The sequence below is a fragment of the Palaemon carinicauda genome, chromosome 41 (assembly GCF_036898095.1).
Source record: "Palaemon carinicauda isolate YSFRI2023 chromosome 41, ASM3689809v2, whole genome shotgun sequence".
Lineage (NCBI taxonomy): Eukaryota > Metazoa > Arthropoda > Malacostraca > Decapoda > Palaemonidae > Palaemon > Palaemon carinicauda.
Window position 1 is genome coordinate 28,033,249 of NC_090765.1, and position 25,427 is coordinate 28,058,675.

The 25,427-nt window shown below is 36.4% G+C and overlaps 1 protein-coding gene across 6 annotated transcripts in view; it reads left to right on the forward strand.

The window, feature by feature from the left end:
- LOC137632473 (mucin-2-like) overlaps positions 1–17,171 on the forward strand; it is a 196,832-nt gene extending 179,661 nt beyond the window's left edge. For all 6 annotated transcript variants that reach the window (XM_068364422.1, XM_068364420.1, XM_068364419.1 and 3 more), the window contains 4 exons: positions 1–149; positions 527–770; positions 7,681–7,783; positions 11,298–17,171. The exon at positions 1–149 is cut by the window's left edge and continues 219 nt beyond it. In XM_068364422.1, the coding sequence (XP_068220523.1) occupies positions 1–149; positions 527–770; positions 7,681–7,783; positions 11,298–13,015 (2,214 nt within the window). In that variant the 3' untranslated portion in view covers positions 13,016–17,171. The remainder of the gene's footprint in view (positions 150–526; positions 771–7,680; positions 7,784–11,297) is intronic.
- Positions 17,172–25,427: the final 8,256 nt, after the last annotated feature.

The window sequence follows — 25,427 nt, forward strand, 5'->3', positions numbered from 1 at the left end:
TCAGGGCCTTCTCCTAAGTCTAATGCCCAAACAGGAAATATAATCCCTTCTCAAACGTCTCCTCGCTATGTATCATCTGCAGTTAATCAAGAGCATTCGTCTAATCAAGCTGAACCTCAGCAGGTGCCTTATGTTACCAAGGATCAGTTGTAAGTAAAAGTTCCAATGATAAATTGTGGTACGTTGTTATTCTTCATTGATTTATAGTATTTCTAAGATTTTATCAAAATAGTTCACCCTAAAAAATATTTCAAGCAGGTTAGGTTAATAGTAATTACAAATTACAATTTGAGTAAAACTGAACAGTAAAATTTTTTTATAATACAGCAGATTAGTAACACTCGAGTTAAAAGCAAAATTTATATACTCTTAACAAAAACATTTCAAGATGACTAGGTTGATAGTAATTACAAATTATAATTCAAATAAAACTGAACTGTAAATTTTTATTGTACAGCTATGTAGAAGTATAAACTTTTTTCACATTTAACATTATAAGTTTTGGTAAAGTTATTAAATTTTTTAGGTTTGAGCATCAACTCAGAACTGACCAGAATGGTGCTGTCAATCCAGAATATCGCACTCCATTTAAAAACAAGATTGATGCCTGTAAAAGGTTAATCAGATATCATGTGTTTAGTGATAAAGGCCCTACACAGAAAGACTTAATAGAGTCTGATAATCAGTTTGAGATCCAAGCTGAATCTCTTCTTAAAAAAATTAGCAATATGAAGTACAAGTACCAGTCACTCCTCCTCAAAGATAGTATGGTAAGTAAATACAAAGTGATTCATAATTAAAAATGCATAATGTATTATTATATTAAGCTATAACTCGTACAGTTAGGTATTTGTAGGACTTCCACAAAGTTATCTATATTTTCTTAAGTACAGTAAATGATTTAATGTTTTTTTATATTATTCCCAACATTTTTCAATTACTTTAAGGCAAATAGGATGTTTCATGATAACCTCATCAATCACATACCATATATTTGTCCCAAATGTTCGGTTATGTTTACCACACTTTAAGCTGACTGATATAAGGATAAAGTCACTATGAATGTGTCACATGAAATCTCATGCGTATCGCAGAGTTTGGTACTGTATCTCAGAGTCCCAGTTTTACCAGCTTATTCAGATCGAGATATAACACAGTTCCTCTGTGTATGTCTAGCAGTCACCATGCATTATTCAGGAGTCATACTTCTGTGAGATATTAAGTACAGAAGTCAATATTTCTTTTGTCACTCTCACAAAAAACCTTTTCCTTTGTGTTAAATAGCAACTTGTATCATTCAGTATTATGATCTCATTTAGTTCTTGATTGATTTTATTTCATATGCAATGTGGGATATGGTTTTTAATATTTGAGACTAGGTTGTGGCATTTTTAATATTTTTACTGTATTTTCGGTAACCTTTGTTTCTCCTTTTATGTTTTTAAATTATAACATAGTTTTTTTCTGCAAGTTGGGTTTAGTTCTGGTTTTCTTTCGCTAATTTATCATTAGGAATTTAGCTTGTCTCTTTCTCTCTTTCAAACACACATTGTTTTAGGTAGACTTGTCACAGTTTAGTTTAGTTATAGATTTCCTATTTTAAGGATATTCCCTCACCACCACAGCTTGGGATTTTGGAAATTCAGATTTTGTTTTTGGCTTGGAGAATATCTATAATTCATGTTTCAAATATGAACTTTAATGAAAACAATTTTATTGCTAAAACATCTCTTTCCTATATTTATGAAGCACATCCAGTCCTTTACGCAACCCATGCAACCCTTTTCTGACTACAGTATAGTACCTATTTGTTAATCTTTCTTCTAGAGTTTGAGGAAAAGATTTATATTTCTTCAAGACTTTGAGGAAAAGATTTATATAAGTTTCCCATTAATCTCGGTTTTCTATGTTTCTAGGTACCATTGGAAGGTAAACTTTTGTTACATGTTTCTCTACGTTATATTCATTGTATTTCTTTGTTTGCTCGTTCTTGTACTGTATTTTTTTTTATAACTATATTAAGAAATGCAGTGTCAGAGAAAATAACTTATTGTTATTACTATTACAAGCTAAGCTACAACCAATGTTGGAAAAGCAGGATGCTATAATTATGCCCAAGGGTTACAGCTGGGAAAAATAGTCCAGTGAGGAAAGGAAACAAGGAAATAAACTACAAGAAAATTAGTGAACAATCAAAATAAAGAATTTTAAGGACCGTAATAACATTAAATTAGGTCCGTCTTATATAAACGTACTCAAGTGTGGGCATTCGGTACATGTAGCGTACATATTTCTAGATTTGAGGGAAGGGGCTCATCACCGCTTAGAAAATATGATGAAATATAATGATTATGTCCTTATGACCCCTAGTGGTGAGGTATAATTACTGCTAAAATCCCCTACTTACACGAATATAATGAAGTTAATCAGACAATCTCTAAGAAAAAACTTTGACCAATTTTTCAAAATGTGAAATTTCCAAAGAAAAAATAATTTTTTTTTTTGTTTATTGACCAATATTTGCAATTTAAACATGAAATGACAGGAAATTTTATGCTTTAAAAAATAAAGAATGGTTTGGAACAAACTAAAATTCTATATATGAAAAATAGCAATGTTTACTATTATTGCCAGTAGGTCTGGAAAAAAAAATATAAAAAATTACAATTAATAAAGAAAATATATATATTATATTTTTGTTAAGAAAATTGATCTTATGAAAATTGGTTATGAAACAAATTAGTAGATTAAGTAGATTAGTAGATTAAGTATCGTTTTAATGGGGAAAAGTCTTGCTCCTAACTTACTCATTTATGTGATACTGTACAGTATTCACATTGATCCCCTTTGTAGTTATAGTAGTTTTGCTCTGAAATTTAACATATGATAATGTTGTGATGAGCCGAGAGAAGGTTGCGACTCAAAGGCAGTATGAAAGCAACTGAATAACTATTATAGAACACTCTCCTTTATATACAAAAGCTCAAAGCAACAAGAAATTTCATGTTAAAAAAACAGACACTGTTACAGAGGAGAAAAGCAGACATGTTTATTCTGGTTCTTTTTAGTGCGAGGGAAGAGCGAAGATACAAGCATAATATATACACAAAATGAACTATGTACGATCGTGTGTCACACGGTTGGTACAATGTAATTAGTGTAATTGTATGATGCAGTGTATAGTAACCTCCTGTTTTTGAAGTTTGCAGTGAATTAGGTAACATAGATCAAAATAGAAAAAGAGAACAAAATTGGTTCACTAGGGTCAGCTGACTTATCACTAACCAACTTAATCAATTCTTTTGGATTTGTTCATTCACTATACAGTACTGATACAGTACTGTGTAGTTTATTTTACTATAATTCTACATTACTATCACTAGTACAGTATTATGGTACCTATGGTAAGACAACTCATCATTCTTAAGAAATCATCGTGTAAGGGCTGTTTACTCACCACCCTAAACTTGTATAGCAATGCAAATCACTTGTTCCTAACTAACAGCACTTACTGATACTGTAGTGTATATTACTGTAATATGTACAGTACTATCACTATAGTACAACTTAATTACCTAATGCGAGACAACTCATCACCCGTGAGTGATTTCTCCTTTCACTAGGTATAGTATTGCCACCCTAAAGTCATTTCTTACAATACAATTCACTCATTTGTTTTTGCTGAACTGTAGTGCTTATTACTATAATGTATACAGTACTACAGTTAAACTAAAAAAAGAAATGTATATTTGTATAACAGCCCTTACCTCTTACACTATGATGCATAATACATAGTCTTGGAGTAGAAATCCATCGTACTATAAATATCATGATTAAATATACTGTACACACTTGACGATACTAAAGTATTTCTCTTTATCTCTCTCTCATTCATTTATATATGAAAATTTAAACAAATACGCAGTGAGGTGGTTGAGAATGGTGAGCCGTGCACTTACAAAGGAACGTTTGGTGAACAGACATAACATCATAGCATGATAAGCTACATGGATTCTTCGTCCTTGCTTTAAAGAAAATAACCCTTTTACCCTCAATGGGCGTACTGGTACGTTTCAAAAAACTCATCCCTTTACCCCCATGGACGTACCGGTACGTCCTTGCAAAAAACTGCTATTTACATTTTTTTTTGCATACTTTTTGATAACTTTTCCAAAAGTTATGATGAAAATTAAGGCTGTTAGAGCAATTTAAAAAAAATATATTGCAAACTGTGCTTGAAAAAGAAAATGCCTGGGGGTTAAGGGTTGGAAAGTTCCAAATAGCTTGGGGGTAAAAGGGTTAAAGAGAATAAATCAAAATGATTATTATTATGAATATCAATCTAGAATTATTAACAGTAGCAGATAATGAATGATACAGCACAGTACTAAACAAATGAAAATATAAAAACTAAATTTTCCACTTTAACATACAGTTATTGTTAATTTTAAAAGCTGCAAAAATATGGAAAAATACCTTTCCTATTGGGTGTGAGAGGGAAAGGGGAATGAGGTTCATCAACACCATCGTCATCACTACTGTGGAGTTCCACTGTTGATGCCAAAGAAGTGGTTTGAGGTTAAGGGGCTTGGGCGATGTGCAGCTGCTTAGGCTTCATCTCTTTCATTATGCACTTTAATGATGCATAACCTTTATACATGGTATGCATAAATTTGAAGGCTCTCACCATAGAAGGGTCTAGACTAATGCCACATTCTCCAGCATCTGTGTAATCCCTTCATCCACTTTGTTAGTTTCAAAGTCTTTCTTCCTCACTTGCTGGACAGAATAATTCGGTAAGATTCTCCTCGGTCAACCCCCAATCTTGCCCATTACATGAAGCAACTCCCAAGGTGTGTTAACATCGTCATTAGCCACTTCCTGCAAACCTCAGCTGTCTCAATCTGTACCAAGGTCGAAATCTTCTTCACCATCTGTTTGAAGGACTCAATAAAACTGAAGTTGGTTAAATCCTTTACACAGTCACACAAGATATTCCCTATCTGACCACTTCATTGAACAATTCTTCAACAGCAGAGAGGCATTCTGCAATGGTGAAAGTCTGTCGGTATTATAGGATGGTGAGGTCGGGATTACCCCCCAATAGAGGTTACTGCACCAAGTAAATAAAGTGTGATGAACAAAGAACTAGTTTAGTTGAAGTAACACCATGATATGCTAAACCTGAAGTTATCTTTCACTCTTGATTCAGTTAAAGAGTAAATATAATAAAACAGTAACTGTGCTTTGTTTGGTACTGATAGTTTCGAGTCAAGGTTATACAACAACATAATGTAACACTCTTTGTAGATGTATACTTAGATGGATTTTATATTACTACTAGCCAAGCTACAACCCTAGTTGGGAAAGCAGGATGCTATAAAGTAATGGCCAAGGGCTCCAACAGGAAAAATAGCCAAAAAATATCCCAGTGAGGAAAGAAAATAGTGTATGGAAACAAAATAGTGCACCCAAGCATACCCTCAAGCAAGAGAACTCTTACCCAAGACACTGGAATACCACGGTACAGAGGTTATTGCACTACCCAAGACTACAGAACAATGATTAGATTTTTGAGTGTTCTCCTAGAAGAGCTGCTTACCATAGCTAAAAAGTCTTTTCTACTTGGACCAAGTGGAAAGTAACTACTGAAACAATTACAGGTAAATAATGTACTGTGACAACAAATGCTTTTGTTCAACAAACAAGCTTGTCATTGCAAGTACTCTTTTCCAGCACAAGAACATCCACAAATATACAAGGACTTCAGCATGTGGCAATTACAAAAATCAGATAGATCACAGCCATTAAGAAAGAGAGGAGGACTGAGAGATGTAAGAAGCCATAAAGGTGCAGATATTGGTAGTGATCACCAGTTTCTCATTGCCAGACTGAAATATTAAAACTGAAAGCACCCAACAGAAAGGCCGATGAAATACCTAGGTTTTTTACAACTAAGCTTCTGGAAGATGAGCACAGAGAAATATTTACAGTTGAATGTAGCAATTAATTTGCAGTCTCAAGAGACTTTGAGACGAAGACCAGACAATTAATGAAGAATGATGTCATAGTAATAACATATGTCAGTCAGTTGGTAGTGTAGTTTTGGGACATGCAGTTACAAGGAGAAAGCCTTGGATATCAAATTATACTTGGGATACTATTAAAAGGAGACAAAGACAGAAGATGATTGAAGAAAGTTTTCGAGTAAGTAATGAAAATTACAAGGTAGAGCATGCTAAGCATTCTAGTATAGATAGTGAGGTCAAAAGAAAAGCCAAGGATCCCTGGAGAGAATATTTAGACAGGAAAGTAGATGATGCTGATAAAGCTGTGAATTCAGGGAGTGGCTATGAGTAAGAATCACTCATAGAATTATTAATGAAATCTCTAGGGGTGGGCAAAGAAGAATCATATACCATCTGGATCTGTTATAATAACAAAAGATGAAGAAGGGTGTTTGGTTTCAGTTCCAGTTTCATCAAAATGCTCATCAGAACATCAGCAGGGCAAGACCTACCCCACTGTGGTGCCCAACCATTGCAGTGGCCTCCCCCAGTAAACAGCTTAAACTCACTTTCCCTGGCGGGGATCAATATGCTGCCATGTGAATGCTAGGCGGCGAACACATTACCTCTGTACTACTAGGCAGGAGGTTGAAAAACAGTAATGGTGATTATTTGCCTAACCTTTTTTCAAACCTTAAGATCATATAACTTTATTGATTACAATTAAAGGTAGTATGTTGGCCAGGACACCAGCCGCCCATTGAGATACTACTGATAGAGAGTTAGGGGGTCCTTTGACTGGCCAGACAGTACTACGTTGGATCCTTCTCTCTGGTTATGGTTCTTTCCCTTTGCCTACACAGACACCCAATAGTCTGGCCTATTCATTACAGATTCTCCTCTGTCCTCATATACCTGACAACTCTGAGATTACCAAACAATTCTTCTTCACCCAAGGGGTTAACTACGGCAATGTAATTGTTCAGTGGCTAATTTCCTCTAGGTAAGGGTAGAAGAGTCTCTTTAGCTATGGTAAGCAGCTCTTCTAGGAGAAGGACACTGGAAAATCAAACCATTGTTCTCTAGTCTTGGGTAGTGCTATAGCCTCTGTATCATGGTCTTCCACAGTCTTGGGTTAGCATTCCCTTGCTTGAGGGTACACTCAGGCTCACTGTTCTATCTAGTTTCTCTTTCTCTTGTTTTGTTGAATTTTTTGTTTATATAGGGAATATTTATTTTTATATTTTATTTTTCCATGTTTCCTTTCCTCACTGGGCTATTTCCCCTGTTGGAGCCCCTTGGCTTATTGCATCCTGCTTTTCCAACTAGTGTTGTAGCTTAGCATTTGATTATAATAATAATAATAATAATTAAAATTATATTATTTAATGTACTTTTTAAAATATTGAAACTTCAAAATTTTCTTAATACTGCTTTCACTTGACTGTCAAGTGGTGTTTTCCTTATCAAGTAATGAAGAGCCTGAACAATTAGAAACTAAAAAAAAAAAAATGGGCTATAATAAAAGTGTTTGTACATTTTTATAAGTAAGCATTGCAATGTAGAGTACATTGTCAAGCTTCAATTTATTATTGATAATGGGTAATGAAAATTCTATTAAAAGTTTTTCAGTAAATTCATTTTTAATTTTCTTCATTGTGTTTATTTTCAGCGTCGCCATGCTTCTTCAGAATATGTCATGTTATACAGACTGTTTGTTCAGGAGGACAAGACAAGTATAGAAAGAGATAAAATCGATGTTCAGAATGGCAAAGGTAAGTCTTGAAACCATATTTTTACTCTTAATTTCGGACAAAAAAAAATTAGTGTTAACAAAATTTGAAGACATAACTGCAAAAGTTTATAGTATTACTTTATGTTGTAAGATTGAAAGGAAGTAGTGACATATTTTTGGAATTTTTCTCAAGGAGATCGTGGGATTGCAGTTAGTCGGTTAATAACCAGGTCTCTTAATGTATGTTGTACTTACGTTAACACAATCCAAACTATATTTATTTGGAAAATTCCTTTTTTTTGTAGAGAAAAAAATTTGCCTGACTCTCCAACCAAATACTAGTATTATTACTAGGTAAGCTACCCCCCTAGTTAGAAAAGCAGAATGCTAATAACCCCAAAGGCTCCAATAGGGATAAATAGCCAACTGAGGAAAGGAAATGAGAAAATAAACAAACTATATGAAAAGTAATGAATAAAGAATATTCTAAGATCAGTACCTACATTAAAATAGATATGTCATTTGTAATCTATGAAGAGACTCGTGTCAGTCTTGTTCAACAAATATCATTCTCTGCAAGTCTGAACTTCTGAAGTTTCACCGATTCAACTGCCCGATTAGGAAGATCATTCACCATCTGGTCACAGCTGTTACATAACTTCTAGAATACTGTGTAGTAGTGAGTCTTATGATGGAAAAGGCTAGACTATTAGAACTAACTGCATACAGTACCTAGTACTATGTAATGGATGGTGCAGTCTGGGAAGATCTGAATGCAAATTATGAAAAACCTTATGCAACATGCATAAAGAAGTAACTGAATTATAGTGCCAGATTTATATAAAAAAAACAGGAATTGAGAAATGCAGTTGAAGAAGAAACACTGAATATTCCTCGAAAGTAAATGTGCAATCCAGAATCACGCTTAAAATTTTAAAGAGTTCAACATACTGAAGTTGAAGAAACATTATCAGTGCGGAGATCTGGATCTTGAGGAGCCATTGCCCTCAACCGACTTACAATATTACTTTGGGTTTTGTAAGGGTTTAACTTTATGCTCCATTATTTGCACCATGCACTTATTTTAGATAGACCTCTGATGCAAAGAGAGTATTATCATCTGCATATGCATTGAGCCTGTTTTTAGGCCAAACCACATATGTATATAAGTATAAAAAGAAATGGGCCAAGAACACCAGATATAACTCCTATTCAGTATTCACTATGGTCCAACAACAGTCTATCTATCTACCATGACACTTGTCCCAATTTTGGGAGGTAGCCGACATAAAAAAAAACAAAAGGGGATTTATCTTCTTATCGTTTCTCCCTCCCTAACGATGAAATCAGCCGAGTTTGCCTGCTACAGCCCACCCTCCCCTGTTTTCCACTACAAATGAAGCTTCACATGCTGACTCCCCTACTGCTGCTACTTCAGCGGTCACCAAAGTGACCCGAGGTAGCAGCAGGGCCTATGGGAACTGCATCACAATCGCATTCATTCCTATTTCTAGCACGCTCGTTTGTCTCTCTCACATCTATCCTCCAGTCACCTAGGGCTTTCTTCACTCCATTTGTCCACCCAGACCTTGGCCTTCCTCTTGTACTTCTCCCATTAACTCTTGCACTCATTGCCTTCTTTAGGAGATGGCCGTTTTCCATCCTCTGCATGAGCAAACCACCTCAACGCCTTCATATCCACTGTAGCTGCTAATTAATTTCTCACACCCGTTCTCACTTTCACTACTTTGTTCCTAACCCTATTCAATCGAGATGAACCAGCCATACTCCTCTGAACCTAACCCTATCCAATCGAGATACACCAGCCATACTCCTCAGACACTTCATCTCAAACACATTCAATTTCTGTCTCTCCATCACTTTCATTCTCTACAACTCTCGGTCCATACAGCCAAACCACCTCAACACTTTTACATCTACTCTAGCTGCTAATTCATTTCTCACACCGGTTCTCACCCTTACTACTTCGTTCCTAACCCTATCCAATCGAGGTACACCAGCCATACTCCTTAGACACTTTATCTCTAACACCAATTTCTGTCTCTACATTGTCACTTTCATTCCCCACTGTGAGACATTCATCTCTTGTTTGAGGTTACCACGAGCACACTATTCTATGTTATTTCTTTTCTTCTTGTTAAAGTTTTTATAGTTTATATAGGATATATTTATTCTAATGTTGTTACTGTTCTTAAAATATTTTATTTTAATTGTTTATTACTTCTCTTATTTCCTTTCCTCACTGGGTTATTTTCCCTGTTGGAGCCTCTGGGCTTACAGCATCCTGCTTTTCCAACTAGGGTTGTAGCTTAGCAAGTAATAATAATAATAATAATAATAATAATAACCCTCTATTCTTCACCACTCTCTTCATTGCTTCCAACACTTTACATCCTTCATTCACTCTCTGACGTACATCTGTTTCCACTCCACCATTTGCAGCAAGTAACGAACCCAAGTATTTAAACTGATTTAGTTCAAGTAATTCAACTTCCAATCTAGCACTATACTCCCTTCTCTTGTATCTCAAACTTACTCTTAACCACATTAACTTGCAACTTTCTTCTCTCACACACCCGTCCAGACGCTGTCATTAATCGACGCAGCTTCTCCTCCAAGTCTACAGCCAATACAGTATCATCTCCAAACAATGACAGATTCACCTCTGAATCATGATCACTCTCATCTATCAGTTTCAATCCTCAACCAAGTACTCAAACATTCACCTCTCTTACGACTTCATCAATAAATGCATTGAACCACCATAGTGACATTACATATCCGTTTCAGTCCCACTCTCATTGCAAACCACTCTCTCACTTAAAGTAATTTCCTATCCTAACACAGGCTTTACTGCCTATGTATAAACTCTTCACTTGTTGCAACAACCTTCTACCGATTCCATATAACCTCATTACATTTCACATCACTTTGTAATCTATTACAGTACTAAAAAAATCAATAATGATGCTTAGAAAACTGTTCAAGTTTGAAAACAAGGACCTTATTATTAACAATGTTAAAGGCAGCAATAAAATCAAGGCCATACAAACTTCTTGACCACAATCAAGAGATTACTGTGCAGCATTGGAAATTGTAAGAAGGGCATCACATACTCCAAGGACTTTGCGAAAGCCAAATTGTAAACTAGGGAACATTATCCAACAAATACTTATTTATTTAGTAATTGGTTGGAATTTAAAGTCATGCATTTTGTTTTTGTGTATGCATATTCTTATTGTAAATTAGTTTTAATAGGACTTTTCCAATTTACAATACAGATATACTGCAATTAAAAATGTTATACATACAAATTTTTGAAGACTAATTTCCTATGACCTGGTGGTCATGTTTTTGGATTATAATGGGTTAGTATGGTTGGTTTTGAATGTTCATATATTACTTGTACTTTACTTTACATAGCAGCAGTACTACTATATTACTTTTTCTCTATTCCATTTTAATACACCTATTTACTGTATTACATTTTTGGAGGATCTAGTACTAATTTTTTGCCTCTTCCTGTATTTCAGCCTTGGATCTCCCACCCGCACCTGCACATTGGCTAACAGGAGAAACTCTACCTGTGGATCCTCCATATCCATGGGAATCTGAATGGGAGGATCAAAAAGAGTATATTTGTGATTCAATGGATGAAGAAGAGGAGGAGGAGGAAGATCTAACACTGCAAGCTTCCACTACAGCAGTCAATAATATAAATGAACTTTCAGAAGAAAATAAGGTGAAAGTTGAAGAAGGAAATGAAGATTTTGATGGTAGCCAGGAAGGAGACCGACAATTGGAAATATTTATGGATGATGAAGAGGAGGAAGTAGCAGAGGAAGGAGATAAAGAAACCAATATAAAAGTTAAGAACGAAGAGGATAGACAATCACCCTCTGAAATGAACTCAAAGGGCAGTGTTTATGCTATAGACTTGCATAATAACAATAGTGCTTCAAATACCCATAACAGTGTTAAAATGGAAGGAAAAAGTTTCAAAGTTGAAAGCGATCAAGATGGTGAGGGGGAGCAAAAGCTTGTCATTTGTGATAATGATGTGACTTCTGTATGCAGTGTTAGTCCGGCATCTAAAACTGGGGCAAATGAATCTGATCATCCATATGATTCATGGACAAGTAATAGAGAGAATGATAATACCAGATTCTCAGAAGGCTCTGATTCACCTCTACCAAACAATGCTCCTAGTGAAGGTTCTAAGGCGAGTTCTCCATCCTACGAAAAAATAACTAATGATGCTTACAGAGATACACATTCACCTTCTCTTAAGATTGTTTCCAGTGATCGAGCAGAGAGGGATAAAAGAAAAGAAAAGAGTGATAAAGACAAAGACCGGAGAAAGTCAGATAAAATCAAAGATAAGGAAAGGGTTCGTGATAGGGAAAAAGAGGACAGACCTCCAAAGAAATTAAAAATAAAATTAAGACATGAGGATCGGGCAGTTGTACCTCCTTTACGGATCAGGACAGAAGAAAGGGGGAGCTGTTTGAAGCTAACCCTTAAAAAGCAAGAAGGATCAGAAGCATATTATAGTGTAGGTGAGGAAAGGAAACGTGAATATCGCGTTGAACAACATGATGATGATGAAGAAGAGGACTGTGCTGAAAATGTGCCTGAAAAACACTATGATAGAGAAGATGAAGAGGAAGAGGAGTGTGAGACTGAGGGGGGTCATGATTTGAAAGAAGTGAAAGTAGTATTACAAGACGTGCTCAAAGACAAAAAGTTTAAGTTGAAAAAACATGAAGAGGAAAGAACTACAAAAAGAAAAAGACGGGAAAGAAGTGATGATAGAAATGATAGAAGTGATAGGCGTAGGAACAATTATCATTGGTCTAACCATGCACAAGACATATATCAGACTGAAGGGGAACGTAATTCCTCACAACAGTCTAATTATGATGGGAGAACTTGGAATCATAATAGCAATGCTGAATGGACGAGGAGTGGGGGAAGTGTGGACTGGCGTAGAACTAGTAATAATGATAGTGGTGATTGGCAAAGAACAAGTGGAGAGGGTGGTCCTGTGGGAGAATGGCATAGGGGTACTAGTGAAGGGGCTTCCAGTGTCAGTCATTCTAGTGACAACAGATCATCGAGAGATTTTAGTCCTCATGTACTTCATTATAATGAGCATTATGATACACGTGAGTTTTCCAGTCGACAAAACCACTCTCAGTCGTATGGGCATTCCGGTAGTCAATCCAGAAACACTCATAACTACCATTGATAACTCTTCTGTTTCTAGGTTTGAAATATTTAAGATTCATATAATGTCAGTGCAGATCATTATTGGGAAAGTGTACATAACTTGAATTGTTGCACAAATCATTGGCTCACAAAATTTATCTTTGTTCACAAAAAGTTAATTTCTATATTTTAGGCCCTTGGAATTTTTCATTACTTTTACTGCTTGTACGCTGTTCTGAAACTCCTGTTCACGCATTATTTTATAAATGTCAAGTCACTATATATATTTTAGTTATTTCTTATCTTATATTGAATCTAGTCTTGATCCACCTCTGTGTCTGAAACATGTCTGGACTATACATAAGAAAGTGGCTTAACAGTCTCCTTGTAAAGTGGTTAAACTAAATGCTCATAAATAGTAATGTTTATAAAGAAAAGAGTCTCGTAAGTAAACTAATATACTTTGCTATACCAACACAGTAGTAGTAATACCGGTGATTAAAATTCCTAAAGCAAACACGATAATATTCAATAATGTTCCTATTTGTTATAGAAGTATTATTCTTTCATCCTAATCCTGTAGTATAATGCACCACTTTTCAATAGGCTGTTAGTCACAATTCTTATATAATAGCCAGGTTGATTGCTCAGTATCAAGTGTGGTAGTTGTGAACCTCAAATTGGTGATAGAAGTCTCATGGTTGCTATATATATTTATATGACTATATACATATATATATATATGTATGTCTTAGGTTTTATGAGCTGTGACGGAAGATTACCTGTGACCCAGCTAAGGAGTAATAATAACGTGAATGTGATAGTCTTGAGGCATCTATTGAAAGAAAGATGGGAAAAGCGAGCATGATTGGAGCTTTGTGAATGACAATAGTAGTGAAGCCTTTTGGGATAACTTTCTCAAAGAACCTTTAGATTTCCACATGTCTAAAGGAGTCTTGGATTTTGTTCAGTGGTCCTGTTCAATTTCAAAGTGACATGAATGATGTATCCAGTTGATGCCCTTAATAAGTAAACTGTCATTCTCAAAGTATGTGATCTCAAGTGTGATTGTTTTATTACAAACTTGTCTCATTTTTCTACTGTTAAAATGGTAAGAAGTCTGATTTGTGTGTATATTTTTGCCATGTACTTATACTGTTCCCATAGGTTGTTGACATTTTCAGGGAGTTTATCAGCCTGTATACTGATGCACTGTTATTGTAACAGAATCCAGGCTGACATACTGTTTATACACTGCTATTGATAAGCAGATTGTATATGCAAAATCAATTTTAATGTTTCAAGATTTTGCAAACGAATTATGGCATAATACAGTAAAAATAGTTTTTGGCCTCAGTGCATTCATGTTGGTATTGTGATTATGTTTGACTGAAAATTTCTTAAGAGAGAAGTCAAGATTATTATTTTGAGTTGAGATGTGTTAGTTTTGCACTGAAGGAATTTTAATCTGTTTATATGGTAATAGAAAGGTGGATTTTCCACAAGCTTTTATAATACAGTACAGTATGTGATGGCATTTTCAAAATTCATCCAATTTACTTTGATATTATCCAACTCCCAGTATGCATTGTTTCTTTAATGATACCCATTGTATTTTGAAATTCTTTCTCTTGGTCTTACATCTGACAATTTTTTTTTCCCACAAATTAAAATACATTTAAATTTTATTTATTTTACATATTTTTTTAAACAAATGCTATCTTCATTAAATAAATGTCTTTGATGTTTTATCTTTATCTTCAGTGATGCATTTACAAGATTTTCCGATTATAAGTTCATTTTGATCAGTTGTTCCTCTTAGGTAGTTATAGATATGAAAGGCAGATTTCGAGAATCAAAAGGGATTTTTTCCACGGCATAGACCAGGGAAATTTTATTTTTATTTTCTTGACTTTTTAATATCTGGAAGAATTTTAGTACATATTTTAAATGATCACCATAACTTATCAAAGTAAACCTATGTAACTTGAGCTAAATTTTTCCTAGTATAAGAATACTAATTTGTCTTTAATTATCATGAGATATGTTTTATTCCTTGTTAATCGGTGACACTTGAGTGTATGTAGTACTGTTGTAATGCATTATACATTTAACTTATTGAATTATCAATATTGAAGACTCTAATGTTATCAAACAAAATATTCAGCTATAAAAACATTTCTCAAGAATAAGACTGTCACACCATGTGTTTTGTTGCAGGAATTATTGTTTCTCATAAAATTAACAAAAGTTAGACTATAGTCATTGACGTAAGTGATCATTAATTCTTAATGTTTTAGATTTTGTACAAATGGAAACAAGATGCTGAAGGAAATGAGCCATTGTATTTAAATGGATTATAACTTCCAGAACTTTTTTTAAACTCTTGTAAATTAAATTGAGTAAAGTAATTTTTTGTGTAACAATTTTTAAGGAAAATTGAGTAGTAGTGAATAAGATTAATGCTGCTATATGAAGAAGGTATGATATTTTATGGCAAATATATATATTTTTCAATAAATTAGCAATATGTGTTGTAATGGTTACAGATGCGCATAGTTGAAATATTTCCTGGATGGTTGTGCTCTAAATAAAATATAAATACAATGCTGTAACCACCTTGATAGTCCTTTTTCACTTGAGTTTACTAGATAATTTCAGTAATGAATCTGAATATAATTGTACCATACAAAATGAATCAAAAGATCAGTTACGTGGCAAAATTCCAAATTGATTATGTAATATCAAGTCATATTAATTGCACAATATGAGATTAATAGGTTTTGACATGAGGAACAATTAAGATGAAGGAAACTCTGCTTTGTGAATGCTCACTTGAAGTTAAAAAAGGTAGATTGCAAGAGAATTAGAGAACTTTCTTCAACACTTCTGCACTTGGTTTATAATCTGTGTGAATTTTTAGTATTTCCATTTCTGTTTTGTTTATAACAAGGAACTTTATTTTGTTTTATAAGGAGTTTGTCATAAACTACAAAAATGACCGTCATAATTTACTTATTACACAGCATTTAAAGACTGACCTACTCTCTTGTAAATCTAGTATTTTGAAACATTAAATTCACCACCTCAAGCTTTACTTTATACTTTTGTTAATTTGGGCTTTTCTTGTCATTGCATGTAACTAATCATATTACCTTGGCTGTGCATGTCCTCAATATGCCTATGGTTCCATGATTAAAAATAATTCTTACATATCAACCTAGAAGTCAGTTGGAATGGGTTTTAATTTTTTTTTTATTTACTGTGCAGAAAGCACCCTTATTTTACAAAAACAAAAGGATCAAGATCATCTTGGAGTAATTACTGTAGCATGGAGCACTGCTGCTTGATTTCATGAGATAATCTGGCAGGAATCAGGTTGTGAAACAGATCTAAGACTGCCCTGTCATATTCCTGACCTAAAGAGCAAAGCTGTATTTAGAATAGAGATATATTCTTATATTAAGAATATCTCCCATTTAATTTTCCCTATTTCTATTACTGGAATAAGAAATGGGTATTGCCAGTGATGGCAGTAAGCATGATACCCAACTTGCAAGATACTTTTCCACCCTTGGTTTTACTTTGAAGACGCTTTTTTCATATTTATAAAATATTAGTACAATTTGAATGTGGAGTTTAAGATCAAGCAATAAAAAAGCCCATCCCAGTTGACAATACTGCGAAAAAGCATGCAATCGTGTAACATATGGTCATTCCTCTACATATAACTACAGCTTGGCTATTGATGTAAACAGCAGTTTGTTACGTTGGCACACATGCCATTTCTACAAATGTAAATGTTAAAAATGTATTGACGATTTTAATGAGTAATTGGAACCAAGGGAACTACTATGTCAGTGAACATTTATGTTGTATTATGTATTTTTATTGCTTTTTCTTATTCAAATTACCTCTAATTTTATTTTACAATACAGTTTTGTACAACTGGGACTAATGTTTTGCACATATTTATTTGATATACCTTTATTTTGCGTCTTGTTTAAAAGACCAAACATTTTCCACTTTCAAACCAGTGACATTATTTTCTGACAGCAAAAGCCCCCAGGCATAATTAGACGTCAGTGGTATTCACTATTTTTATAAACAGCTTTAGAAGGAAATTACTGCATTCCTTGTGTGTGGAGGAACTCCAATTGCTGATATGTACAAATAAACTTTATTTTAGTAGAAAATATATTTTCTACCCTTATATATGCTTACTAAACAGATCAATTATATTATTACACAGTACTACAGTATACTTGTTCAAATACAACCCAGTAACTTCTGGTGCCTATTTAATTTTTCACAAAAGAATCCTACAGAAAACCTCCGACCAGGTAAAACCCCATAGTTGGACAGCAAGACAAAAACCAACAGAGGGGGGGGGGGAGAGAGAATTAGGAATTGGGCGTAGGGCAGCCTAAAAGGAAAGAATGCATCAGTCCTTTGAATGTCGGTTATTTTGACAAAGTTTACCTTTGAGTCACAAGGCTTATAGTTACACCTCAGAATTTGGGGGGGGAGGTAACAGACATGTTACTTGCCACACTTAATTAGTCATCGCTGCTATTGGGTAGTGTGCTGTACTACATTAATTAAAAGGGATCACTTGTGGAGGTACTGGAGGGTGTATATTTTAGGTACAATACCAAAAAACTACTCAAAACAAAACAAAGGAGTAAACTTACTGGTTTATGTCCCAAAGAGGTCTCTTTCCTACAGTAATACTATATTGTTAGACAGTTATGTAGATGAAGTGAATGGCCATAAGTTGTGCATTGCAGTACATGTACTGTACACACAGCTGATTCATCACCACTGCTGTAAACTAAAAAGTTATAAACTTAGAAAAGTAATGATTAGTGTACATGATAGTGTACATAGGAATAACTGATGATGTGAATGAGGACAAAAAGCTGTGAAGGTACCATTAGTCAAGCAGTGAAAGGACAGGCTGAATAACATGATACACCTACAGTATGTAGATTAATCAAATTCTTAAAAAAAAAAATAAAAAAAATAAATTATACCACTATATAAATTTTTGATAAAGAAATAACTATACTTAATTTTTTTATTAAGGCAGTTGTGCCCTTTAGGCTTGGAAAAGTTATAGCTGGTTGGTTGGAAGTATTTTTGTCCGAATGGCATAATTAAACAGACATATAATACTTAACATGGGAGCTGGGATCTCTAAAATGTTGGACAGCTTCCAAAAACACAAAACAACACAGAGCAAAACAAAACACGTCTGATCAACGCAAGTGCTGAGGAGGAATGAGGATAGGGGGTGGGGAGATGTTGATGAAGGAGAGGTCTAATTGGTGAGGGATCTATGGTTGTGGTTCAATCACACCCCAGTTTTCAATACCGACACTCAATGAGTGAGCGAGCTAGGTTTATTCCTGGCACTCCATGCATCTCTCTTTTTTTCTCTGGTAAATTCAGCAACATCTATGCCTTAGAAATGGTGCTAGAGGAGCATTTCACGGAGCGACACAGGTTCCTCGCCCAGAAATAGATTTTTCCTTCGTCAAAATCCCTTTACTGACCTAAATTTCTCCCTTCGATACATGTTTTGTCAATAAATAATGTTAAAGAATAAAAAGATTATAAAGTATTGTGATGGTAAGTCAATTTAATAAAAACACCTGCCGATGTCAATGACAGGATGCACGCTGCATAATTTCGTAACTTTTCACATAATTGAAAAAAAATGTGTGATTACACTAAGCATGAGAAAAGATATTATAAACTCTTTGAATACCATAATCTACTAAGAGCATTGTATCAATAAAACTTGCTATTAGTAAAAATTTCAGGGAGGTAAAACGAACAGCCTACTGTCAAATAACCAGGCGGGGATGGAAGTGAATCACAGTTGTAACTGCAGTGAAATTATAAATTCGTTTGGTATTTTATGCAACAGTACAGTATCCTCAAACTGAAAATAGTGCTATTAATATAATCTAAACCTTTTAAAAATAGCAAATCCTTTCTATACAGACTTACATCATAAGCCTATGATCAGGTACTTATAGAGAGGGTGTTCTATTTTTTTTTTGTAAAGGTTTAGATTCTATTAATAGCACTACTTTCAGTTTGAGACTACTATAGTGTTGCATAAATAGCATATAAATCCCAATTAAACAAATTTATATCACTGCTGAGTTACAATGGCAATACCCATTGTTCTCCCTTCCATCCCCGCTTTGGTGTTGGACACGAGGACTAAGCTGTTCCTTTTACCTACCGCCAAATTTTCACCAATAGAAAGTTTTATTAATTCCATGTTTTTAATAGATTCTGGTATTGATAGAAAGTTCATAATGACAGGTTTTTCTTAGGCATAATATATTTCATCACAATTGAACAAAAAAAAAAAATGTTACAAAATAATGCAGCCAACAAACGAAAACAAGCTCTTGTCATTAACTTCGGCAGGTGTTATCAAATTTAGACTTAACATCACAATACTTTATAAACTCTTCATTTGTTAACATCATTCATTGACAAAACATATATCAGGGAGAAATTTAGGTTAGTAAACAAGTTTCAATTCACATTACTTGGTAATTATTTGAAAACGATGCTATTCAGACCAAAATACTTCCAACCAATAAGCTATTAGGAAACTTTTCTGAGCTAAAAGGACACCCTTGCGAGCGAGTACAAATCTGCCTCATCAAAAAAAACTTAGTATAGTTTTTACTAGCATATTAAATCCAAGATTGCATGTACTGTACAGTATAACATGCAATTCATGAGAGCTATAAAAATACTGAAAAATATCTTTACTATTTTTAATGAGGAAATGGGAAGGAAATTCGTCAACAACACCATACTGCTGTAGAGTTCCAGTGGGGTCAACATAGATGGGATCCAAGGTTGAGGGGATTTGGCGGCTAGAGTAGGATGATGAAGTTTTCTTATAGACTAAAAAAAAAAAGTAATAGGCTGCTATTTCTGCTTATGAATCATCTCTTCCAATATGTTATTATATGGAGCAAAACACTCATCTATGATACACATAAACTTGAGGGCACACACCATGGAAGTGTACATACTATAGGCCATATTTTTTAATTATATGCAGCATCCATAACAACCTCCCCCCCCAACCTTTTTAGTTTAATGCCTTATTCCTCTTTGCATCGGTCTTCCTCACTGTCTGACTGAAGGCCTCATCAGGACTGAATCCAAGTACTTACACAATCGAGTCACCAACATTTCCAGCAGGCATTTACCATCTGTAGATTCACGTCTTTAAATTAGTCTTCTATAACAGAGTCAGCAATAGTAAATGAATTCCATTATTGCATGAGTTTGAGGGCAGGATGGCCAACTGTAGTCACACCCTTACATGTATGTTGTAATGGCCTCTGACAACTCCCTGATCCATTGGTTAGATAAGTAACGTGGTGTTGGGAAGACTGAATACATCTCTATATCAATGGTGCAGCCTAAATAAATGGTGGATATCTTGGAGCATTGGTAAAGGATTAGATAAACCTTCAACAAATTCTAACCCTTGATTCTTTAAGCACTGCTCATCCTTAAGCAGGAAGCAATAATGAAACGAGCTCAGGAAGAGGTCGTTCGTCGTCCATGCTTTTCAATTGTGTTTGTGAGATTCCCAATTTGTAGATAAACCCACGCCAGATAAAGTAATCTATGGCATTGCTGCACAATACGAAATTCGGCCTCAATTTCTAATTGTTTATGCATTTTAATTTTCTAATTAGTGGCAGAAGTGTATGGTGGAGATTATAGTATATTGTACAGTATATCAATTACACAAGCCTGCTCATCATATGTTATCGTGCCAATGTTGTCGTTTGCTTCTCTCAGGTCTTGATCTGAGCAATGTGGGGTCAGTGGACACCATCATAGGATGTATTCCATTGTTTGTAGGGTTGCACCACAAGAGCATTCAGGGTTGGTGGCTTACTGCCATTTGTGGTGGTTTCCTTCAGTTTTGCCCACTTTCACCCAAGCTGTTTAGGATTATTCAGTCCTTCCTGGTGAGAGTGTTCCACTGGGCAGGCCTTCGTTTGGGCTGGGCAGCACCTCACAGGAGGGCTATTGGTCACTTCTCTGCCACTTCTCTAGACTGTGAGCAGGTGACCAAATTAGATCTAGTGCATGCACTATTGCGAAGCTTTTACAGGATTTCAGTCTTTGCCTTACTCCCGATGATTATGGAGTGGATGCCACCGCATATTGCTCGTTTATTGTTAAATCATCACTATCGAAGCACTCACAGAACAAGAAAATCTTCAGTTTTCTCTTGAAAGCCTTATCATCTTCCATCTTTAGGATGTCTCATGGGAGATTATTGTATAGTCTCGCGGCTACATATTTAAAGGCTCTAGAGCCTACAGTAGACATATATATATAGGTTCCAATAACTTTAAACCATCTGTAAATATTCTCATGTCAACACAATTTGCTGGCTGCACAATGTGTAGCAATTCTCTTAGATATTTTGGATGCCGGTTCTGGTAACTTGCTGGGTAAGAGTGATTTTCCAGTTCTTTGTTGCCCCCATTTGATCTTTAGCTTTCTATTTGCCTGGTGATTGTTTAGGTGGAAGGCACACTCCTGTGTTTTGCCTTGATTGTCATTGATGTGCCACTTTTTCTAGTAGGTGGTGAGGTAGTCTTGGTGCTTTACCGTCTTTCTTTGATGTTGGTGCAAGAATCTGATTGTGTGGAAATGCACAGGTTGTCTGCATACTGTATACTGTGAGTACCTGTGGATATTCAGGTACTGTGGTTGGTTATTTGTATAGATGTTCAATAACGTTGGTGCCAGCACCAACCCTTGTGGAAGGCCATAGTTCTGGATTCTCCATCTGCTTTGCCTGTCATCCATTTCTATGAAGGTCGTCCATCGTAAACTCCTTTTGGTGCTCCTTGAGAAGCTCATTAATGTCGTCCTCATTGACAACCAGCCCCATGGACCTCCCGAGTGAAATGATTTTAACCTTACGTTGCAGAACAGGTTCAGGACCGTCAACAGTTTCGGCCTCTCCTTCTAAGGCTTCTGGTAGTGAACTCTAGTGTCGAAGGAAGATGCTTACTGTAGCATTGATTTTTAGATTCTTTTTCTCATGGATAATGGTGGAGGACACAAATATGACCTGTAATATAAGGCATAAAGATAGATTTCTTCACCTCAAACATAACATTGTTAATTCAGCCTATGGATCAAGACTTTATCAATTTGTTGAAACCACTTTATAAGCGAATCTCCTTGTAACATCTGATCACGTCTATGGATGTGGTTGATAACTTCTCGCTGTAGGAAGAGCCCTACTGGTGTGGATACATCATTTCAATGTGTCTCCAAAATATCCAGAAGGCGATATACGAGATGAAAACACTCAATGCTTACTATAAGAAATTATGGCCAGAAGGGGTTAACAACTACTAAAGATTTTTTCCAGATGAAATTCACTACTCAAAACTAGATAAAGCAATAAGGCTAGTAAAACTGCCTAAAAAAGATGGTTTCACAGATATGGCTAATAATAATGTAAATAACCTGTTCAAGGCCCACTAAAATTTGTTAACAGATGAAGATCTAACAGAGATAAAAAAGTCTGCAAGTAAGGGCGAAGAATATGAGCATGAAGATCCTGGGGAAAAATGTCAAACTTATAACAGAGTTTGTACTTTTCCTAACATACAAACCCGAATTCTTTACTATAGGAGATATTCTAGCGCGAGCTAGAAAATATGGCAGAAAAACCTTAACAAGGTCGTTAACGACAGGGTAGATAATTGCCCACCTGCTAGTGGTGGGGGGACCGCTGGTCGGTAGCTGCTGTTTACCTTTAATCGGATTCTAGCTAGGATTATCCTAGGGGGCGGTGATGGAGGGAAGATTTGGGTAAAGAATTCGGGTTTGTATGTTAGGAAAAATACAAACTCTGTTATAAGTTTGTCATTTGTTCCCACACTTGATACAAACCCTCATTCTTTACTGTAGGAGACTTAGTCTTGAGGCCAGGGTGGCCAAGGAGTTCCCTATTCCTAGGGAAGATAGTCCTCAGACTAGACTCTTTTGAAGCAACAATCTTCCGTTAATCTTCTTTCTTTGTAGATCCCCATAATCTCAGCACGACTGAAGGTTTGTAGCTTCGAGGAAACAGATGTTTCAGGCTGAAGTGGGTCAGGAACATTCGACTCTGACCCCTTCAAACTTAGGATTCCCCCGACCTTGCAAAGGGGAAACCTCTTGACCATGAGTATAACTTATACCCTGTGAGAGGAATCAGATGAGTATCATACCTCATTTCCATTGGCGAGTCCAGCTGAAACTGGATACAGGCTAGGATCCCCAGATGGGAGGGAGAAGGAGACGAAGAAGATAGATGGATGTCCTTCTTAAAACCTAGTGTAACCCAGTATCCTCAGGCAATGGTTACTGTCCCCTGAAAGGTCATAAGGTAGCTACAGCAACCGTTGACCTGTCACAATAGGCCCTATAGAAAGGGTGTCTAGAGACCTGTGTCATGTCGCTCAAATAATGAGCGGTGAATGTAGATTGGCTTTTCCAGACCTCAGCAACTAAGACTTGGGAGACTGAGAAATTTCTCTTAAACACCAGTGAGGCAGCCACTCCCCTAACTTGATGGGCTCCGTAAAATCACCTCGCAATAACTTTCTTGAGCCAGAAAGGGATGGTGTTGCGAGAGGTTCTCTTCTTTACCTTGTTGGTACTAAGGAAGAGATGACAGAGACGTGGTCTGAAAGGTCTGGTGCGCTTCAGATATTTCTTTAGAGCCCTCACTGGACATAGTAACGACTGGTCTGTATCCTGTTACCTTATTGAGGGTGGAAAACAGAAATTCTCGAAATCTCTCATCGGTAGATGAAGGATTATGAGTCTAGCTACCAAGCCGGTACGAAGTTGCGAGACACTCCCCCCCCCATCCCTTAGAATGGGTGACGACGTAAAACAGACCATGTAGCTCACTGACCCTTTTAGCCAAGGACAGAGGTACGAGGAAGACGGTCTTAGGGTTCAGAAAGTAGCCTGTGGCCCTTAAGGGCTCATAGGGCAGACCCTTCAGGAAACGTAAGACACGTCTCACAGTGATGGTTTAATCTCAACTGGGGGGCAAGATCACTCAAAACCCCGAATCAACCAAGGTGATGTCTTCTGAGGCGGAGAGGTCAACCCCTTCTCAGTCTACAGATGAGGCTCAAGGCTGAGCGATAGCCCTTAATCCCCAAGACTGAGAGGAGCTTTTCCTCACTGAGGTACAAAAGGAAGTCTGGGAACTACTGATTTCTTCCTTTTGAAAACCCAATTGCTCCACATGGTTGCTGTTGTAGCGGTTAAGAAGTCCATTGTCTTGGCCTCAGCAGTTAGGACTTCCTGGAGGGACTGCCTGGAGTCTTGGTTTGACAAGTCCTCGTGGCTCGTGAGGTAGCCGACTATATCAGACTACGTGCCAAGCCAGAAGGGACATTAAAGTCGCTTCCATTGCCGAGGCTTCTATGACTGAGAAGAGCCAGGAAGAGTAGTGTCTCTCTTCGAGGATTAGCCCGGTGTGAGCCTCGCCGTGAAGGGATCCAAGATCAGAGGAGAAAGGTTGACATCTCTGATCTTGGCGAACAGACCAGGTTTAAAGGTTGCTCAAGAATGGCAGAGGCAAAGGACAGTGACATTGCACTAGCAGTTAGGACAATGCCCTAGAGACTGACCATATTATATGGTCAACGACCAAGCCTCCTCTCCATTCCAGCTAGGACCAGGGAAGGCGGATAGATCTATAAGCTCCCCCAAACCCCCCACCCTTAGCTCACAAGGATGGTAAGGTTGCAGGGACTAATGGCACTAACGAGTCTGAGCGGGACTCGAACTCCAGACTGTCTAACATCAGTCAGAGACGTTACCAATCAGGCCACAGCCAGAAGATCAATTCTGGTCTTAGGGTTTGGGGTGACGACATAGCCTGTCTAAGGCTGGAGCGTCAAGAGGTCGAGGAGACAGATGCAAATCGCCGAGGCATGAGATATTACACATAGTTCTTAGAGTCCTTAAATAGGAGGATTTTAAGTCCCTTGACGGCAGCTCTCCCGTGGAATCCACAGGCTGCGCTAATTCTTCGCATGTTATTACAGGTAAAGTGGAGACGCGAGTAGCAGACAAACCTTATGTCTTACCCCTTGTATCTTTCTTATCGAAAGGGGAAGAACGGAAGAAGTCGGAGTGTCTGGAGGTAATAACGAAGACCATTGACGAGAGTTGGAAGACTCTCCGCCATAAGAGTAAAACTCTTGATGACGATGGTCGCACGCATAGCGATAATTGCGTGCATGAGCTAATTGCTAATTGTTACGAGAGCCCGACGACTCAGCGTAACTGAAACTCGAAGTTCCAAGTCATGTGAACTCAAAAGTCCAGCGCGAAAGAGGCCCGAAGAACTC